Consider the following 21,735-nt stretch of genomic DNA (forward strand, 5'->3'; position numbering starts at 1 on the left):
CTAAAAAACCTCCCTATGAAATGTGATTTAACATTTTTTTTTTTTTTTTATTTATTTGCATTAAGCATACATGAGACAATCCTACTGCACTCTATGCTCATCGTTTAACAAATTAGACCGGTTCTGATCGCTGATGAGCCAGTGGTAATGCCAGCAGGGGATATCACCTACACAAACCTACAGATATACCTACTTCTACGTGTAGTGAGGAATAGGGCATTAGATAAAAAAGTGCCAGTCCAAACCGAAATTTAGTGCAAAGCTAGATTGGCAAAGGTATCCATAGTAGATACAGATAACAATAGTAACAGTCGATTCCTTACATAAGTTGAAGGTGACGGCCTTCTCTTAAATGCACCTAGTGTGTGTGTGTGTGTGTGTGTTGTGATTTTTTTGCATTATTTATTTACAGATCTAGCGACTTGCTTAATAATTATCCAATTGAATTTGATTGCATTATTATCACAGAACATCATCACTGTGGGGTCGCATGTTACCATATCTGTCAATTACCCATTGCTGCTTCCTATAATGAAGTGTGTATGGCCAGCATTAGAGTTCACTTTATCTCAACCCTTACTTAATAAACAACAAAGCTATATGTCTTATCAATAAGTCATACCTCAAGGGAAATGGTTAGGAAAGATAAGCCGCCAAATTATATTCTGTTTCTTTTGTTTCTTTTTGCATAAATAAAGTACTGCATCAGTTTGTCATAATCAGCCTTTAAAACCCACCTGGATCTATTGACCATGCTTATTTTGTACATTTTTTACATACAAAAATGTATATAAAAGATATTTATGGATTGCATTGCATTTATGTATTAAACCCCCAAAAATAAAATATTAATAATAGCAGGGTGACATCCCAAGTAAAGGACTCCAATCCATCACCTGGAGTGGAGAGAGAGGAGAAGCCAATACTGGGACTAAGGCAATACTTTAGTTCCAATATTCAAGGAGAGCGGGTTAGTATCCTGCTGTGAAACCCTGTGCATGGTTTCTATTGAAGTATAGAAGGTTTCCCTGTATTCAGTGACATATACTTTTTGTGATGTAATTCAATGTTTTTCTTGCCTTGTATTTATTGCCTTTATGTTTGCATGATCATTATCTCTTTTGCTACAGTAATCAGTTTTGTCATTTCTGCAGATTTACAATACTTTTTTTTTTTTACATTTTCTGTACTAGTAGTGCTCACACGTATATCCGACTGCAGCTGATTAGACAAGATAGAGATGGTACAGGTATGTAGTCTGTTTACTATGAAGACAAAATGGTAACCGCTCCAGTAGTATGTAAATTAGTATATAATTATTATATTTTGTATCCTAGAGTAAAAATTGAGATCCTATCTGGGGGACACTGCTACCATGGGGGTTGTATAAGGGGAGCGTGGATCTGGCACTTAGTTAGTTAACTTGTTTAATGTATCAATGCTGACAGACCCCCTCTGCAACCCCCCTGTAGCTCCCCAGTTTAGATGAAGTTCCCAAGAGAGTAGGGCTTATTTTTTGTGCTAGGTAGTTTTTTAATTGTAATTTACTTTTTTATTGAAGCATTTTTATGAGGAGTGTGCTCTAGAGTTAGAGGGCACACTCCTATTAGGCCGCGGTACTGCTCTGTCTTGTGAGAGCTGGACGGCTCTCACTGACAGCGCTGGCAGTGTTTAACAGTGTTTAGAGGCGGCTTGGTGAAGCCGTTGTCAAACTGACAGCCTCCTGACATACCGGCGCTGCCTTCACAGGCATAGAGTGCCATGCCGGTACTCGGAGCAATGGCAGGAGCCATCTTGCCGGGGCATAACAAGTTCCTCCTTCAGAGAAAGGAGGGGGGGGATCTTGTTTTTTAAGCTGCAGGGTCTTAAGTAAGGAGAACTGAGGATATAAAATGCAGTGGCCTGTTAGAATAAAAAGAAAAACAGCCACCGATTCCAGAAGCAGGAAACGTCGAGGGGCGGAGCTAAAGCATATAGAGACCCCCCCCCCCCCCCACCTCTACTACATACTTGGACTCCCCGTCTATGCCCAAAAGAATTACCCGGGAAGACAGCAGACTCTCCTCAGCCTGACACTGCTGACTGACTCCTCTCCTGCATATCGTGCTTAGCTGGAAGACTAAGTACCATTATTATATACCTTTCTATTCATATTAAATAGAGCATTGGTTCCCAAAGTGTGCGCCGCGGCTCCCAGGTGTGCCACAGCGCTCTCACGGGTGCCGTGGCCAGGAAAAAAATTAAATAAAACACCAATCCGGCGGCACCTGGGACCCAGCATCCTCCTCCCTCCTCGCTTCTCATTGAATGTCGGGCGTGACGTCATCACGTCCGACATATTCAGTGAGAAGCAGCGGGAGAGAGGAGAATGCTGGGTCCCGGCCGCCTCCGGATTGGTAAGAAGACAGAAGAGAATACAGAAGAAATAGATGAAAGAAGGCCAAGTTTGGTAAGTAAACAAAGGGGAGGGGAAATAGTGACAGGAAACAGCAATGGAGAAGCAAAATAATGAAGGAGTTCATATTCCCCTCCCCCCTTCCTTTTTTTTTTTTTCTTTCTGTATCCCCTGTTGACCTAACAAATCTCAATAAAAACGATTGATGATTAAAAATATAATGAAGGAGGGCGCAGAGTGTGTGGATGAAGAGGGCGCAGAGTGTGTGGATGAAGAGAGCGCAGAGTGTTGATTTTTGTACATGTTGTTTTATTTTGTTTGATCTTATTCCTCTTAGTATTAGCTGTAAATTATTCTTTGACAGAAATATATTTGAAAATATATAAAAAGATTCTTTTCCCTTGGATTTATGTGTATTTATTTTTTATTATTAGTCCATTTATATATTTATTTTTGCAAACAACTTACTAAGTATTTCTCTTTCCTACCTTTGCGAGACATTGGGTTATAGTAGGTGGGCTAGGAGATTTGGCACTTATAAACTTGTTGGTTTGTCACACTCCTCCCCTGCTATGCCTGACCTAAATACTTACTACATTATTTTGACCCAAATGGGACTGCTCTGTAATTATTTTGGAGGGGTGCCTTGAAAAAATTATGGGGACTCTACGGGTGCCGCAAACTGAAAGTTTGGGAACCACTGAGAGCGAGAGGGATATTTTAGTCAGTGTGTGCAAGTAGTTTTTAAAACACTTTGTATTCTACTTGGCCAGCTTATACCCTTTCATATTGCTTGTTACAAGATAGAACTTTTACGGTTATAGATTAGTTGCTACACTTGTATTTATTTCAAGCTATATCTAGTGTGACTGAATTTCTATTGCTTCAGTGTGTTTTTCTTTAAAAAAAATGTCTGATAAGGGGAAAGCACTACTTACAAAATATTTCACTTGTTCAAAATGTAAGGTTAAGTTGCCAATTGGACAGTACTTTCTTTTAAACCCATGTTTTCATCGCCTGGGTTGCCAGAGCGATGAAAGCATGGGCAGAACACTTGGCCAAGGGACTGCAAGATCCGGAACTGCTTCCCCTTGCCTTGCATCTAAAGGAAGCCTCTGGATACTTAAATGAGCAGCCCAAAATGCAGCCTCTTACGTCCTCCATATCGGCTTTGGCAGTGGCAGCCAGAAGGACCCTTTGGCTAAGGTCCTGAGACGCAGATACAGAATCTGAAAAAACGCCTCAAACGTTGCCCTATTCAGGTGCAGAGTTGTTTGGGCCCGAATTGGACAATATTATTTGCCAGGCCACTGGTGGAAAAAGTACTTTTCCGCCAGTAAATGTTCCTAAGGTAAAACCACCTCATTATGGTTCTTTTCAGCAGCCCTTTCGGGGAGGCGCCTTTGCTAGGGGACAGCCGAGTAGAGGTAGACCGACCGGTAGCAAGGGACACTCTTTTATAAAGGTAGGTCCTCCCTCTCTATGAGATGGGCGTCCGCAAAAAGTTACAGAAAAACCAGCATCCTGACTGTCATCCACCCCTTCATGCAGCAGCAGGGATGGGGGCAGGGGCACGATTGAGTCTGTTCAGAGAACAGTGGATAGAGTCCCCCCGAGACCTTTTAGATTCGCAGGATTATGACTAGAGGGTATATGATAGACCTGTCAGGTCCAGCCCCTCTTCGCTTCTTTAAAACATCTTTGCCTCGCAATCCAGAAAGGAGACAGGCGATATGCTTCTCTTCTTTCTGCAGGAGTCATTTGCACGGTACCACGCAAGTAGAAAAGACTGGTTCTATTCAAATATGTTACTGGTGCCGAAGCCGGATGGCTCATTCCGACCCATTTTAAATGTTAAATCTACACCTAAGGGTAGACAAGTTTAGCATGGAGTCTCTCTGATCAGTAATCAATGGACTGGAGGCAGACAACTTTTTTGCGTCAATAGATATAAAGGACGCTTGCCTTCACATCCCCATTTGGGAGGGACATTAGTCACTTCTCAGATTTACAGTAAGATTAGCTCACTACCAATTCTGGGCACTCCCCTTTGGCCTTTTCACAGCGCCCAGAGTGTTCACAAAAATCATGTCAATGGTGGCGGCGTGTGTTCGTTCCAGAGGGGTCAAAATAATACCCAACTTAGACGACCTCCTCATCAAGGCCGCATCAGCAAATCTATTGCAACGGCACCTGATGCTTATCATCAGGATCCTGGAGCAACATGGATGGTTAATCTAAAGAAATCACAATTGATTCCCTGCCAGCGGACGACCTTCCTGGGGCTTATCGTTGACATCAGAGAACAAAAGGTGTTTCTCCTGAAGGACAAGGCCAGGTCATTACAGGAAGTAACTACACAGGTCTTGGTCACTCACTGTCCAACCATTCACTTATGCATGAGTCTCCTAGGCAAGATGGTGTCGACTTCGACATTTCTTTACGGTCGGTTCCATTCCCGCTGCTTCCGGTGGGATCTCTTGATGAAGTGGTCAGGTTCCCATCTGCGTTTTGGAGCGCCAGAAGATCCGCTTGTCTTCCAAAGCGAGGGTGTCTACAGTGGTGGTTGGTTCAAGATCACCTGGCAGTAGGCAGGTCCTTTGTCCCGTGGTTCTGGATCATAGTACAGACGCCAGCTTAAGGGGCTGGGGGCCTGTGGGCCTTCACTTACGGCTGCAAGGCCTTTTCTCGACTCGGGAGTCTTCCCTGTCGATCAATATTCTGCAGTTGAAGGCCATGCTAATGGCTCTTCGGGGTGCCCAGAACATGCTTCAGAGTTTTCTGGTCAGGTTACAATCCGACAATGCCACAGCAGTGGCTTATGTCAACAGACAGGGCGGAACCAGAAGTGCAGGAGCAATTACAATGGCAGCACAGATCTTCGCCTGGACGGAACAGAATGTTCCCTCAATCTCAGCGGTATTCATTCCAGGCATTCAGAACTGGGAGGCAGATTATCGAAGCCGTCATGCAGTAATGCCGGGGGAGTGGTCACTCCATCAGGAGGTTTTCCAGTCCCTGATCCTGAGATGGGGTCTCCCGCATCTTGACCTGATGGTGTCGAGGTACAACGGGAAGGTTCCAAGATTCTGCGCATGGGCAAGGGACCCCCTTGCAGTAGCCGTCGACATCATGACAATACCCCCCCCTCATACCCTACCCATGATTCACCTCGTTCTCAGACGAGTAAGGCAAGGTGGACTCCCAGTGATACTGGTGGCTCCCGCCTGGCCGCGGAGGGTATGATATGCAGACGACATCTCTATGGCAGTAGGTTACTACCACTGCAAGACTACCTCCTTCTCCATGGCTCATTCAGACATTCGGACTTGCCTCGGCTGACTTTAACAGCATGGCTGTTGAAGCCAGCCTTTGGCGGTCTAGAGGATTTTCTCTGAGTCCTGAACACACTGTTGCGAGCTTGTAAGTCAGCTTCGGCTCGTATCTACCTTCGCATATGGCCCACTTATGGCAGGCCCAATTCTCACACCATCTGATATGTCATTCTTTCATCTTCCCCGTTTCCTGGCATTCCTCCAGGATTGCCTGGATGCAGGTTTCCGTTTGGGCTTTTTAAAAGTACAAATATCAGCCCTTTTGGTTTTCTTTCACCTTCGATTGGCGGACATGCCGGATATTAGGACGTTTCTGCATGAAGTCTTGTTTATTCAACCGCCTTATGTCCCGCCTACGGCACCATGGAAACTCAACCTGGCACTTGATATGCTTAAGGGGCCTCCTTTTAAACCGTTACACTCGGCTGATCTAAGGTTCTTAACGTGGAAAGTAGTTTTCCTTCTGGCGATTGCATGGGCTCGCAGAGTGTCAGAATTAGGAGCCCTTTTTCTTGTTGTGAACCGTATTTGGTTTTTCACGAGGACAGAGCAGTTCTACGTACTATGCCTTCGTTCGTAACGAAGGTGGTTTCGGCATTTCACATGAACCAGTAGATTGTGGTTCCAGTGTTTTCAGGCAGGGGCATCGTCTTCCGGACAACATTCAATGGAGTGTTTAAATGTGGTCAGGGCGCTTCGAATTTGTGAGGAGGACCTCCCACGTTTGACGCACAGATTATCTATCTCTCCTTTTTGATTCTCATAAGAGGATGGCCAGCCTCAAAGCAATCCATTCAAGATGATTTACTGCAACCATTAGGCAGGCTTACATTAGTAGTAACCGACCTGTACCAGGTCGACTTACTGTCCAGTACACGCGTTCGGTGGGGGCGTCTTGAGCAGCAAGAAATGGGGCCTTAAAAGACCAACTTTGCAGAGCAGCCACCTGGTCCTCGGTCTATACGTTTACAAAATGCTATCAATTCCATGTGTTTGTCTCTACAGACGCCAATTTTGGCCGTAGTGCTCTACGTGTCGAGCTGTCAGAGCGGTCCCACCCGTAGGGGGGCTGCTCTAGAACGTCCCCATTGTAGCAGTGTCCCCCAGATAGGATGCTCTTCTGCTGTATGTTCCTTGGTTGTTTGGCCTAACTTCCTTGGGGCTTTATAATTAAACTGAGGAGCTACAGGGGGTTGCAGAGGGGGTCTGTCAGCATTGATACATTAAACAAGTTAGCTAGCTAAGTGCCAGCTCCACGCTCCCCTCATACAACCCATGGTAGCAGTGTCCCCCAGATTGAATCGGAGAAACTTATTTATCGTAGGTATAAAATTTCTTTTCTTTTTTTTTTTTTGTTGCAGATTATTAAAAAAAATTATTCTTTATTAGTCTGCATTAAAATTATAAGTTTCATAATTTTTAAGTACAAAATTAAAAACATGAACAATTATAATATAGAATAATTTAGAACCAGATATTGTAAGTGTAGTCTGTGAGACTGATCTTTCATTTGATACTGATCCTTTAGGGATTTTATGTAAAACATCAATTTCAAACAGATCATAGCATAATAGGAAAAAAAGCAAAACAGAGTATACAACCACAGGTGGCAACTAATAAATTATCCTATACACAAAGCTGTACAGATATATTATTTTAACACTTACGTTAACTATATATTTTACTCTTCACAATGATGTATCAACCTACATAACTGTTTCAGATAAGAGATCATCAGTATTGGGTGAAGAATGCACACAAGGAAGCATGGTTTATTCTATCTTATAGTTCTTATTGTCGTGTATATATACATGAAAGGATTGAGTATATAATATATTAAGGACATATTATAGTGTAATAGCAATGCATACATAATCAAAGAGAATACTTTGATCAAATTGTAATGTGCAAAGAATCATTTTTCTTTTTTTAACGTTCAAGATGAATTTTAACTACACAATAATCATTTAAGTTTTTATTTATTGTAACTTAATACAATTCACCCTGAAAATAGGAATGATAAAAACCGCACATGGAATATATATGGACCACATTATGAACGACATAATTATCTAACTAGTTAATTATTGCAGAGATCCACACACTGGATTTAAGCTGTGCAACCTACAGCAATATTTTAGCCTTGACAAAACCATATAACTTAACTTGTGTTGGCGTTTTTGCCGTTGGTGTTGCCTTTTTACCCTTGGGCATAGGTATGCTGTATGAATGAATGAAAGTCTCCTAGCAGGGCTTGTAATCTGCTATTGTGGACCATAGGATTAGACAGCCTGTGTGTATGTAGACTTTGAATCCTGAGACTGCATGAAGGATCAAAATAACTTCACTGCTGGAATGTGAAGCAGCGGGATCAATACTGTTTTAACTGCTATTTTGGAAGCTGTGGTTTAATATTCATTCAGACTCAGTGGAGCCATATCATTTATATTATGTTAACTATTTCAGCTTGGATGATAGACATGAAACTATCTGAGAAGGCAGCATATTGCTTAGTTAAGAGTGGAGATATAGACCACAATAGATTCAATCTTGCAAATTATATAGCATTGCAACATTGACTGCCAACTCATGACGTTTATAAAAATACATTTTAAGTTCGTTAATGAGGTATATAGATCAAAGAAGCACAATTGCAACATTAAGGTGCAGAGGACCGAATAAAATCAGCTATCCATTCTAATAATCTTGACAAATATATAGTATAAAATCAAAGAAAATAAAGGTAATACACGGCACTGCACAACTGACTAAAATTATATTCCATACTTCTTTCTTATACAATCTTGTTACTGTTTTTACTATTTGTACTTATAAATGATGATCTATACAAATTTGAAGCAGACCAGTAAAGAATAATACTTTATTTTATTAAAAGTTGGTGCAGCGCATTAAAAATTACCACTTGTCTTGTTCTATGAATGTTTTCTGTTTACTGCCAGGTCCTTACAGATCGTTCTAAAGTTGCTCACAACTGTCTATTGCAATGTTTTCATATGTTAAATGGTGACATCCAAATTGAAATGTTTTTCTCCAGACTGTGAACTGAGTTTGGAGCAACCTCTGCATCAATCAGTGTTCATGACATCATTGTCCTCAGACCCTGGTCATCGGATTCATCTTTGTTGGGAACAGCAATGCCACCTGCTTCCTGAGGTGTCTGCATATACTGCCAACACTGTCAGCAAGTGGAATGCCGAAGAAGTAAGACATGGGAAACAAAAGGAAATTTTATACTGATTGATGATGTAAGATAGATTAATGGACCATAACCTGATTGAAAAGGAAAGACATGTAATGGAGATAGTTGGTAACTGTATAGAGAGAGTCTGGAACTAAACATGTAGTAAAAACCAGAGGGAGAACATTGCTACATTGCAAGAGAAAGGTTATAATAAGTACATTGTAGCTAAATCGAAAGCATATGAGGGTACACTGGAGACAAATGTGTATATACCCGTGAAGACAATGTAACATTATCATGTTCCAAAATACTAGAAACTTTTCATTATTCATTTCCTCTTTCTTCCTTCTTATTATGTAGGTTTCTCGATTTGTCCAGCAACTACCAGGTTGTATGGAACAAGCCTCTATCTTCAGAGAAGAGGTAAGAGATTTCACACTCTTCTGGCCACATCTGGCTTACCCTATTTGTACCATGTACTTTCCAAATTTCTTTTGTCACTTTTTTTTCTTAAAATACCTCTACATAGAAACGTACATCCGTACACCTCTCATACATACAATAATATTTAAAGAAAGAGCTATCCCACGCATGATTCTCTCTTTTGGCTATTTATCCCATTCACGACTTTCCCTACCTCCTATTTTAAGTGAAGCTATTGATTGCAAGATATTTTCTCTTTATAACTCCATGATCAATGTATCATTTAAAAAAAAAATATATATATATATATATATATATATATTTGTGTGTGTGTATACTGTATGTAATATATATGTTTCTGTATATGTATGTATATAATATATAGTTACATCTATCAGCCACAACATTAAAATCACTGACAAGTGAAGGGAAACTCATTACAATGGCACATGTCAAGGGATGGGATATATTTTGGCAGCAAGTGATCAGCCATTTCTTGAAGTTGATGTGTTGAAAGCAGGAAAATGGGCAAGTGTAAGGACCTGAGCAACTTTGACAAGGACTAAATTGTGATGTATATGTGTCAAAACACAGTGCATCTCCACTTGCTGCGTAACCGCAGACTGGTCAGAGTGCACATGCTGACCCCTGTCTTATCGTCTAAAGCACCTACAATGGGTAAATGAGCGCCAGAACTGGACCATGGAGTAACGGAAGAAGGTGGCCTGGTCTGATGAGTAACATTTCTTACATCATGTGGATGGCCGGGTGTGTATGTGTCGCTTAACTGGGGAAGAGAAGGCATCAGGGCGCACTATGGGGAAGAAGGCAATCTGGCGGAGGCAGTGTGATGTTCTGAGCAATGTTCTCCTGGGAAACCTTGGGTCCTGACATTCATGTGGATGTTATTTTGACATGTAACACCAACCTAAACATTGTTGCAGACCAAGTACACCCCTTCATGACAGCGGTATTCCCTTTTGGCAGTGGCCTCTTTCTGCAGGATAATGCGCCCTGCCATACAAAAAATTGTTCAGGAATGGTTTGAGGAACATGACAGAGTTCAAGGTGTTGACTTGGCCTCCAAATTCCCCAAGAGGCCCCATCTCACCGCTTACAGGACTTGCAGGCCCTTTAGACATTGCTCTGTGGTACAGAGTTCTTTTTTCCTGGAGAACTATATGAAAATTGCTTTCACTCAGTCCAATGAGTGCAGCTTTTTCATCTTCAGGTTGTGAACAAAAAGAGGACAGTTCAATTTCCTGATTAATGCCATGGGGCAACAATGATCTGATAGTACTGATTCTCTTCACTTCTTGAAAGAAACAAATAATGAAATCTTCTGAGACTTACTTTGCTATCTAAGAATATTCTACAGGGAACCACGGATGGAGAGGCCAAAATGAAAGGATTGCTATCACTTCTGCCTTTTCTTTCCCGATTTTTATATTATTTTTTTTTAGCATACGACTGAGTGGTAACTGAGGACAGGGGTATCAAAGGTGAAATATCCAAAAGAATCCATAGAATTTTATTAGGGCATCTATTCCCTTTTGCCTCTGGAGCTTTGAGTCGAGGGAAGAACCTGGGAACTTTGGCATATCTGCTTATCATAACATTCATTTTAGGAAGCCCAAATCTTTCTAGCAGTAGTTGGAGCACTTCATGAAGAAGAGTCAATTCTCCTGGATCAGTCTGTCCTCGGTTGAGGCAGTCAGCTATTATGTTCTGCTTGTCTGCTAAATGCAGTGCAGAGTGAATACTGGTTTCTCTTTGGCCAAGACATGATTCTTGCTAATTCTATCATCAAGGTCCTGCTTCTGTTACATCCCTGGCAACCTATGAAGGCTACCACTTTTCTGTTTTGAGAATATTCTGAGACATATTTCCCATTTAGATGAAGATGAAAGATCAAATTATTTTCCAAAACACTTTATAACTAAGTGCTATTTGTCTCTGAAGGTCAGCTCCCCAGCCTGTGATACTGGCATCTGTTGTATTGTCCATTCTGGCCCCAAAAGTGACACTACTTTTGTCCTTTACTTTGGTATTCACCACCACCTGAGACTTCCTGGTGACTTTTGCTAGGGTAATCGCATGATTCAGAGAAATCAGTTTGTATTCCAACTGGAGATATCACATCTGCAATCTTGTCACAATGAGCCTGCAGCTGATGTTTCAGGGACTGGATCTTGATACACCGCTATTCTTACAGAGCCCCTTTGTTCTGTATGGTTGTCATGGGGTGAGAGGACTTTTTCTCCTTGTCCACAATCCAGCAATGTTCCTGTAGACAGGTTAGCGCATCGCGAGCAGTGCACTAGTTGACCATGCACTCTGAACTCCCTACCATAAGTCCAGATGGGATCTTTTCTTGACTCCTTGTTTCCTAGACTCTTACAAAATATGCTAGTTGCTCTGATGACAAAGTTCTCGGGGAGGTCACCAGCCCAGCAGTTAAGTAGACTGAAAGTGTTGAACTAAGACCCAGAACCTGACGATTTTCCTCTGACCAACTGTAACAGGGATATGAAAATGGGCATCTTGAAGACCAATGTATGTGAGAGAGGAGTCCCCTTTGAATACTATCCTCACAGCCATTGACAGAGACTTCACGAACAAATGTCTGGTATGGATAAACTTGTTAAACCTCTTCAAATCCAGGACCATGCTATAACATTTCCTGAAGACTGTTCTGTTTTGATTCTTTTTGTTGATGGTGCCCTATACCGGACAAAAGTTACAAGATAGTTTCATTACTATCCCAAAGTCTAGCAGCCACTGATCTGTGATGGAGTAGGCCCATTTTTCTGCATACTTGTAACTATACCCCCAACTGATAATGAGGACTGATCCCCAAAATAGTAATTGTCTTCTGATTTTGACCTCCATTATTTGGGCTCTGTCTAAATGTAGTAGGCATATTTTATTACATTTGCAATTTTTATTTCCAATTAGACTTGTCCCCAATGGACTGCTGTGTCCAATTGGTCTCCAAAGAGTAGGAACCCTTCCAATGGGTGACTGGCTAGATACTTTTTTTACTAAGCATTTTTAATATAGGGGCACAACCATAGAGATCTCCTAGCCACTGCTGCCAAGCTATTTATCCTTGTTGAAAAAGCAATGGTGTCCAAAGATACTTCACATAAAAATTCTATGTGGTATATTTACTAAACTGCGGGTTTGAAAAACTGGAGATGTTGCTTATAGCAACCAGTCAGATTCTAGCTGTTGTTTTGTAGAATGTACTAAATAAATGACAGCTAGACTCTGGTTGCTATAGGCAACATTTCTACTTTTTTAAATCTGCAGTTTAGTAAATCTAGCCCTATGACTCTCTGCATACATTTTTCAACATGTAATGTCTGACTTTTTTTTTTTTGTATCAAACTGGTCTAGGCACAGAAGCCATAGCTACGCCAGGTGTCAAAGTTGTTCCAAATGAAATACGAAACAATTTTTTTTTTAAAAAAATACCACTACCTGCTCCACCTTTCCAGCCAGGAAAAGTCATAGGCTAAGAGGAGGAGCTGCCTTATATACCTCCCAGTGGGGGGGTCGTTGTTTTTTTTTAAAGAGAACCTATCCATTGTAATGTTTGCTACAGAGTGTGTATATGTAGTCAGTCAGTTCTCTAAAAATTATGTGGCAATTGTATTGGAATTTACACAAAATGTCAGCAACAACCCTTGCAATCCACACGTGTAAAGAAATCAAACCATAGATGTCCATAATTACAGTTTTGTGCAACAATGTGAATTGACACGGGGAAAAAGTATTGAACAAGCTTCCTGAAATGTATTTAATACTTTGTACAAAAGCCTTTGTTAGTGATGACATCTTCAAGACGCCTCATGTATGGAGAAACTAGTTGCATACACTGCTCAGGTGCTATTTTGCCCCATTCTTCAACGCAAATAGTCTTCAAGTTTTGAAGGTTCTGTGGGCTTCTTCTCTGAATTCTGATCTTTAGTTCTTTCCATAGATTTTCAATTGGATTCAAGTCCGGTGATTGGTTGGGCCATTCTAGCAGCTTTATTTTCTTTCTCTGAAACCAATCGAGTGTGTCCTTGACTGTGTGTTTGGGATCATTGTCTTTTTGAAATGTCCACCCTCGTTTCATTTTCATCATCCTGGTAGATGGCAGCAGATTTTTATCAAGAATGTATTGGTACATTTTTCCATTCATCCATCCTTCAACGATAGGCAGTATGCCAGTACCGTGTGCAGAAACACAGTCCCACACAATGATGTTCTCACCTCAAAATTTCACTGTTGATATGGTGTTTTTGGGGTGATTTGCAGTGCCATTTCTCATCCAAACATGGTGTGTATTATGGCACCCAAAGAGTTCAATTTTGCTCTTATCTGACCACACTATATTCTCCGAGTATTTCACAGACTTGTCCAAATGTTGTGCAGTAAACTTTAAACGAGTTTCAACATGTTTTTTTCTTCGGCAAAGAAGTCTTGTGTGGTGAGCATGCATACAGGCCATGACGGTTGAGTGCATTACTTATTGTTTTCTTTGAAACAATTGCACCTGCTAATTCCAGGTCTTTCTGAAGCTCTCCACAAGTGGTTCTTGGACAACTGTTCTGATAATTTTTTTTCACTCCTCTGTCAGAAATCTTGCGAGATGCACCTGGGGAAATGATGTTCTTTCCTCTTCTGGATTATGGCCCCAACAGTGCTCACTGGAACAATCGGCAGTTTAGAGATCCTTCTGTAACCAATTCCATCAGTATGTTTTGCAACCATAAGGTAGTGAAGGTCTTGAGAGAGCTCTTTGCTTTTACCAATTATGAGATGTTTCTTGTGTGACACCTTCATAATGAGACACCTTTTTATAGGCCATTAGTTGTGGCTGAACCAGCTGGCAGGATTGCTTTCTAATGACTGATAGATTTCTTCATCATCATCATCATCTATTTATATATAGCCACTAATTCCACAGCGCTGTACAGAGGACGCACTCATCTCAGTCCCTGCCCCATGGGGCTTAGTCTAAATTTCTTAACATAAACAAACACAGACTAGGGTCAATTTTATAGCAGCCAATTAACCTACTAGTATGTTTTTGGATTGTGGGAGGAAACCAGAGCATCCGGAGGAAACACACGCAAGCACGAGGAGAACATACAAACTCAACACAGATAAGGCCATGGTCGGGAATCGAACTCATGACCCCAGTGCTGTGAGGCAGAAGTGTAACCACTAAGCCACTGTGCTGCCCAGATTTCAGGGGATGTCTTGTCTTTCCATGCCTTTTTGCACCTCCCTTTCTTCATGTGTTTAATGTGTACCTTTTCCCTGTGTCATTAAACATTATTGCACAAAACTTAAATTATGAATTATGGACCTCTATGGTTTGATTACTTTGCATGTGTGGATTGCAAGGGTTGTTGCTGACATTTGGTGTAAATTCCATTACAATTGCCACATTAAATATATATTTACTGAGAAAAATGTTGGTGTTCAATACTTATTTCACCCGATGTGTATGTTTTAGGGGAATGGGTAATCCTTCCTTCTGTAATGCCCTCTCCTTCTTCTTTCTCACAGCAGATAGATGGTGAAGCCTTCCTGCTGCTTACTCAGAATGACTTGGTGAAGATTTTGGGGCTCAAATTAGGACCTGCTCTGAAAATCTATAACTCCATCAGTATGTTCCACAATCTGTCCCAAAATTAATGTGTGACCCATCTGGATAAAGTTGAGGGCAATGAGTGAGTTGTATCTTGCTAGAAAAGGAGGAATAAATTAATGAGGGGCACAAGATGTACAACAAACTTTGAGCAACGAACCCCATGGATTGAAAACCGCATGTTGGCTTAGTCATAGGCCAGGAATGCACACATTCAGTAAGATTGCTGTGAAAACATGTGAACAAGGGATATCCTTAATGCCTAGTCTGAAACCTAACAAAATTTGCACAATTCCAAGATGAGATGATCCCACTGTTTGGATAATTCTCTCTATATGGAAGTAACGGCGTCTGTTTAATCCGTATGTAGCATAGGTGCACTCTGGTACTGAACAACATTCTTTAAGAGACGCATGGTAAACTTGCTGCGGTGGTGCCTTACTGCTTTTATTCCTAGTGATTCTTCCACTAGTGGTTTAAGGTATAGTAGAAATGAATTTTTTTCTCATACAAAAAGTAAAATGTTTTTTTGTTGTTCCTTCTCTGTGTCCTTATTTCAAAAAGTAAAATAATTTATACTGTTTATAACATGTTGGGAATTATATAATAAGTGGCAGACCAAAATAAATGTGTGTAAAATAGTAACAGTTTCTAAGCTGTTCATGTGTTGAGCACTCTATTGCTGCACCTTGAGCACAGTCTTTTGAAGAATACAAGTGGCTTTTGGATCACTCCTGTTCACATCTTAAATCAATGGGAGTGTTATATTGGAATGCATTTAGTCTGCATTTCAATGTGAATGGAGAGTATCAAAAAACATATAGATAACTTCTGAGGGCAGTATTTCCCTATATACTTTTAAACCTGCCTCCAGTTGTTGACCCAAGATTAACTCAGCATGGTTTATTCATCTCATTTTGGTGCATGACCCATGCTAAAATCCAGCATGTAGTAGGAATTTTTCATCTTAATATTCATATCACACTTTGAGTATTGCCTCTAGTTAAGGGCAAAAGACCAAAAAGAAATGGAGGCATGTCAATAAGTTCAACAGTGGGGCTACCTAAGCTCTTGTTTTTGTTGGTATTTTTTGTTAATTTACCAAAGGTTACCTGTCTATGCAATTACCCATAAAGTATAGTTCTGCCTATATCGAATAATGTAGCATCAAGCTATGTTGTTCGATACTTGAGTACCTGGCTTTTAAACTGTGAAACACTGACAATGGTGACTGTAATTTTTGATGTGGTAGTATCCTATCCGAGATGTAGTCAATTACGTATTTACCGAAGTCTACAAACTCTTTGGGAATGGTATCGAGGTACCAAGCATTCTTATATTTGGTAAGATCCAAAGTAAACATCCAAAGTAAATTTTCTATTTTCAGGATTCTTGGGAGAGATCTTTCATTTGGTAGTCCACAAGCTGCTGGAAACATTTCTTAGAGATTCTGGTCCATACTGATATAATAGCATCATGCATTTTCCGCAGACTTGTCAGCTGCACATTGTTGCTGTACATCTCCTGATCCACTTCATCATGTAGGTGCTCTATTGGATTGAGATCTGACTGTGGAGACCATTGGAGTACACTGAACTCCTTGTCATGTTGGTGGAACCAGGTTGAGATGATGTTTTATTTCTGATTTGGAGCATTATCCTGCTGGTAGTAGCTATTAGAAGACGGTTAGGCTGTAGCCATAAAGGAACGCACATGATCCGCAATAATACTCAGGTAGGCTTTTAAACAATGCTCGTATGGTGTTAAGGAGCCTATTGTGTACCAAGAAACATTCCCCCACACCATCACACCACAAACAGCCCTTTGACACAAGGCAGGATGAATGTATGGATTCATATTTATGCCAAATTCTGAGATTGGTAAAGCGCTAGGTAAAGCACACAATATAGATTTAATAACAATAATATACACAATTACATACACAGTGGTTATGGCCATAAACACCCCCACAGGGCATATAAATAAAAAAAGCATGCAATGCATATATATATAAAAACGACAAGTACACCTTATTCAGGGTATCAATAGGAATTTAAGTGCTAGTGAATAGAAACAGTCTTAACACATTTGTATCACCTCTATAATCTTAGCATATTTTGTAGAAGAGGTAATGTGTTACTATTGGTATGCTGAATCACATAAATGTTGAGATGGCAGCCACTTCGCGGTAGGGACGAGACCCTTAAACGTTGTATCAGCTGATATGCAGCCAATTGAGATGTATCATGGAATTCAGCCAAAATGTACAGCTGGAAAGTAGTTACAATTTCCTGCAGACAATAATCTTCTGATAGTATATTGTATTGACGTGATCGGCTGTTCATAAATATGCACACGCACCAATATGGATGCATTTAATAGCTGTATTGAAGAGCCAGTCCACATGGATTCAAATCACATCCACTAAATAGCACAACTCCATCTACTATGTAGTTTGAAAGTGTCAGAATAACATCCCATAGATACCGCATGTATTGGACACACTACCTTGCAACGATGTTTCTCCGTAAGAAGAGGTGCCTTGCAATTAATGCTGGGTGTAGTATAATACCAGCCCTCGTGATCAGCGTAAAGCTGATAGTCCTCGTCCTCGTACTCACAGATAAGTCTGCTGATTCTTTCTCCAAGCGCTAACAATCGTGAAACCCCGGGGTTGTCCTGTGCCAAAATTTAAAAGCATATACTCTCTGAAGCATAGATAATAAATAAATTAACTGCTTGACTCATTTCTCGGCAGATGCAGTTTCATCAGAAGCCTGTTCCTAATGTCCTCACGATTCAATATTTAACCCCTAGATCCAATGATCATCCAATTGGCAGTTTGTTTTCAAAGTGGTCATCTGACCTTGCAGGTTTAATTCATTAAGCCAATTTGTGGTGATTCAGAGATGCGTGAGGGCATCAATATATGGACAAATATATAAAAAAGAGGTCTCTGTTTGTAAGATACATTCACAATACATACTATATATAAACCTAATAGACAAAAGTATATAAATAAAAAAATATATATATATATATATATATCCATAATTTAATGAATATTAATCAGTGATAAAGTTCACATAAGATCGCACTATAAGATCTCTAGGAGTGCGGTTTTTAGAGCATCGCCGAAATATATTGAAAAATGTACAAACTCATACCCTGTCGGCACATGTGAATTCATGTCAGGGCAATAGCCTGGCAGGTTTGACTGTCAGAGCCATCGAACAAATGGACATCACAAATAGGGGAGGCGATAGATTCAACATACTCTGCAGAAGGGAAGCCTATTGGATCTTCAGGCTTAAAACTTTGTCACCATGTGGTCTAAATGACTGTATAGAACTTAACAACTTTTAAAGATGTCCAAGTAGCCTTGAATTATATTGCATCCAATATGATTTTTGTATGTCTGTATCCCTATAAATATCCCATTTTTTAATGGGTAGAAACATCTTTTGGGGGTGCATGATTTACTTTTAGGTATCGGAGAATATTTGCATTTTTGTATTTTTTATTAGCCTTATAAAAAATATGTATACATACATCTTTTTGAGATAATAGTATATCAAACTACTTTATTTTATTTAATTACTGTATACCGATATAATATAAAGTTTATCGTTATGGTTTAAGTACGGGTTAAGACGTTACATTTCCATTTATTCTACATGATTATTTTATATGTGTATTTCACATGTCTGGTTATCAATATGATAGGATTGATCCCGATTGGGGCTATAGAATGCTATATAGATGTATGGGCAAAGCGGAGTAAGATCTGTCTTTGTCTGAGATGGGACAAAAGACTGCTATAGATGGTCTAGTTTTTTTGAATAATCCAGTCTGAGTGTCTCTTTCTATATTCTGTGGACAACTAAGCTAATTGTGTGTTACTATTGATAGAAGTAGGGAGATTGAGTCAACTATGTGAACTTTTTCACTGATTAATATTCATTGAATTATGGATGGATATATATATATATATATATATATATATATATATATATATATATATATATATATATATATATATATATCTCTATATCTACTAATATAAATGCCTAGTGGCGTGTGTGGAAAAAAAAAAACAAGCTGCAGCGCCACCTGCTGGGCAGAGTTATACACTGACCTATATATTTCTTAAAGGGGAAGTGACAGTTGGGAGTGGTTGGTGGTTGCCAGGGGTGACAGTGGGGAGTTTTTAACACCTTAAGTAGCTTGATGAAGGATGTGGCGATGAAGATGAAGGATGAGGTGATGGAGAAAAATGATGAGGTGGTGACATGTGGACAAAACCATGTTAAAAAAGGGCGCTTGTGTCGGGAAGTAACGCTCTTCCCCTGAGGAGGCCTGGGCTAGGCCCAAATGCATGACAAGAACCTTTTTAACACCTTAAGTAGCTTGATTTGACTAGAATGCATGAGTATCATGCACAGGTTAACTTGTGTGTGTATATATATATATATATATATATATATATATATATATATATATATATATATATATATATATATATATATATATATATATATATATATGTATATATGTATTTTATTTATGTATTTTATTTATATACTTTTGTCTATTAGGTTTATATATAGTATTTATTCTGAATGTATCTTACGAACAGAGACCTCTTTTTTTATATGTTTGTCCATATATTGATGCCCTCACGTATCTCTGAATCACCACAAATTGGCTTAATGAATTAAACCTGCAAGGTCAGATGACCACTTTGAAAACAAGCTGCCAATTGGAGGATCATTGGATCTAGGGGTTAAATATTGAATCATGAGGACATTAGGAACATGCTTCTGATGAAACGGCATCTGCCGAGAAACGCGTCAAGCAGTTTATTTATTATCTATGCTTCGGAGAGTATATGCTTTTAAATTTTGGCACAGGACAACCCCGGGGTTTCACGATTGTTAGCGCTTGGAGAAAGAATCAGCAGACTTATCCGTGAGGACGAGGACTATCAGCTTTACGCTGATTACGAGGGCTGGTATCATACTACACCCAGCATTAATTGCAAGGCACCTCTTCTTACGGAGAAACATTGTTGCAAGGTACTGTGTCAATACATGCAGTATCTATGGGATGTTATTCTGACACTTTCGAACTACATAGTAGATGGAGTTGTGCTATTTAGTGGATGTGATTTGAATTCATGTGGACTGGCTCTTCAATACAGCTATTAAATGCATCCATATTGGTGCATGTACATATTTATGAACAGCCGATCACGTCAATACAATATACTATCAGAAGATTATTGTCTGCAGGAAATTGTAACTACTTTTCAGCTGCACATTTTGGCTGAATTCCATGATACATCTCAATTGGCTGCATATCAGCTGATACAACGTTTAATGGTCTCGTCCCTACCGCGAACTGGCTGCCATCTCAACATTTATGTGATTCAGCATACCAATACCGTGTTTCCCCGATAATAAGACCTAGTCACTTTATAAGGCCTACCCTAAATTCCCTTCCTACAGCTAAAATAAGCCCTACCCCGAAATTAAGCCCTATCACGAGCGCCATCTTCCCGACGCTCCGATACGGTACACACTGGTACCCTATTCGCCCACCTTTCCTGACATGGATGCCGCGATTTTGCGCCGGCATCCAATCACAGGCTGCAGCAGTGAGCGTGCTCCTCTTCCTTCCCCCTGACGGGCCAGCGCCATTGTTGAGAGCCGTGGAGGAGAGCTGAGACGCGAGGCAGGAGGCAGGACACAGAAAAAAACAGGTATGCAGCACTGAGAGGGGGCATGATGGGGATAAAAGGAGCACTGAGGGGGCATGATGGGGTTAAAGCAGCACTGAGGGGCATGATGGGGATAAAAGGAGCAATGTTAATTATAATAAGCCCTACCCTGAAAATAAGCCCTATGGTGTGTTTTGGACCAAAAAAAAAAATAAGACAGTGTCTTATTATCGGGGAAACACGGTAGTAACACATTACCTCTTCTACAAAATATGCTAAAATTATAGAGGTGATACAAATGTGTTAAGACTGTTTCTATTCACTAGCACTTAAATTCCTATTGATACCCTGAATAAGGTATACTTGTCGCTTATATATATATATATATATATATATATATATATATATATATATATATATATATATATATATATATATATATATATATATATGCATTGCATGCTTTTTTTATTTATATGCCCTGTGGGTGTGTTTATGGCCATAACCACTGTGTATGTAATTGTGCATATTATTGTTATTAAATCTATATTGTGTGCTTTACCATTTTTTTCTTGTTGTATATCTATCTTGTGGGTCTGGAGCCCATTTAAAGCTGCTGGTATTCACTCTATAGGTCGCATTAGCGTCCGGTTGTGTTTGTTTTAAAAATTTTGAGATTGCCTGGTCTGACAAATCTTGCTTTCCTCTGCGACGGTATTCCAATCTTCACGAGCATTTTGACGAGCATGTGCCCACTGTAACCTCCGTTTCCTGTTCTTAACTGGCAGGAGCAGAACCTGGTCTGGTCCACTGCTGCTGTAGCCCAACTACTTCAAGGTTTGTTGTGATGTGTGTTTAGAGATGGTCTTCTGCATACCACTGTTGTAACACATTGATTATATGAGTTACTGTTGCCTTCCTATCACCTTGTACCAATCTGGTCATTCTCCTCTGCCTTCTCTCTAAAAGGTTTTTGCGCACAGAACTGTCATTCACAGTTTGTTTTTG

At 40.0% G+C, this 21,735-nt stretch overlaps 1 protein-coding gene across 4 annotated transcripts in view; it reads left to right on the forward strand.

Moving 5' to 3' along the window:
* The window catches only part of LOC142138676 (lethal(3)malignant brain tumor-like protein 3), a 70,711-nt gene extending 55,170 nt beyond the window's left edge, over positions 1-15,541 (forward strand). For 3 of the 4 annotated variants that reach the window (XM_075195520.1, XM_075195523.1, XM_075195522.1), the window contains exons 19-22: positions 1,194-1,249; positions 8,786-8,952; positions 9,293-9,355; positions 14,924-15,541. In XM_075195520.1, coding sequence (XP_075051621.1) covers positions 1,194-1,249; positions 8,786-8,952; positions 9,293-9,355; positions 14,924-15,052 — 415 coding nt within the window. In that variant the 3' untranslated portion in view covers positions 15,053-15,541. The remainder of the gene's footprint in view (positions 1-1,193; positions 1,250-8,785; positions 8,953-9,292; positions 9,356-14,923) is intronic. The other variant, XM_075195521.1, reaches the window with a different exon arrangement.
* Positions 15,542-21,735: the final 6,194 nt, after the last annotated feature.

The sequence above is a fragment of the Mixophyes fleayi genome, chromosome 2, assembly GCF_038048845.1.
Source record: "Mixophyes fleayi isolate aMixFle1 chromosome 2, aMixFle1.hap1, whole genome shotgun sequence".
NCBI lineage: Eukaryota > Metazoa > Chordata > Amphibia > Anura > Limnodynastidae > Mixophyes > Mixophyes fleayi.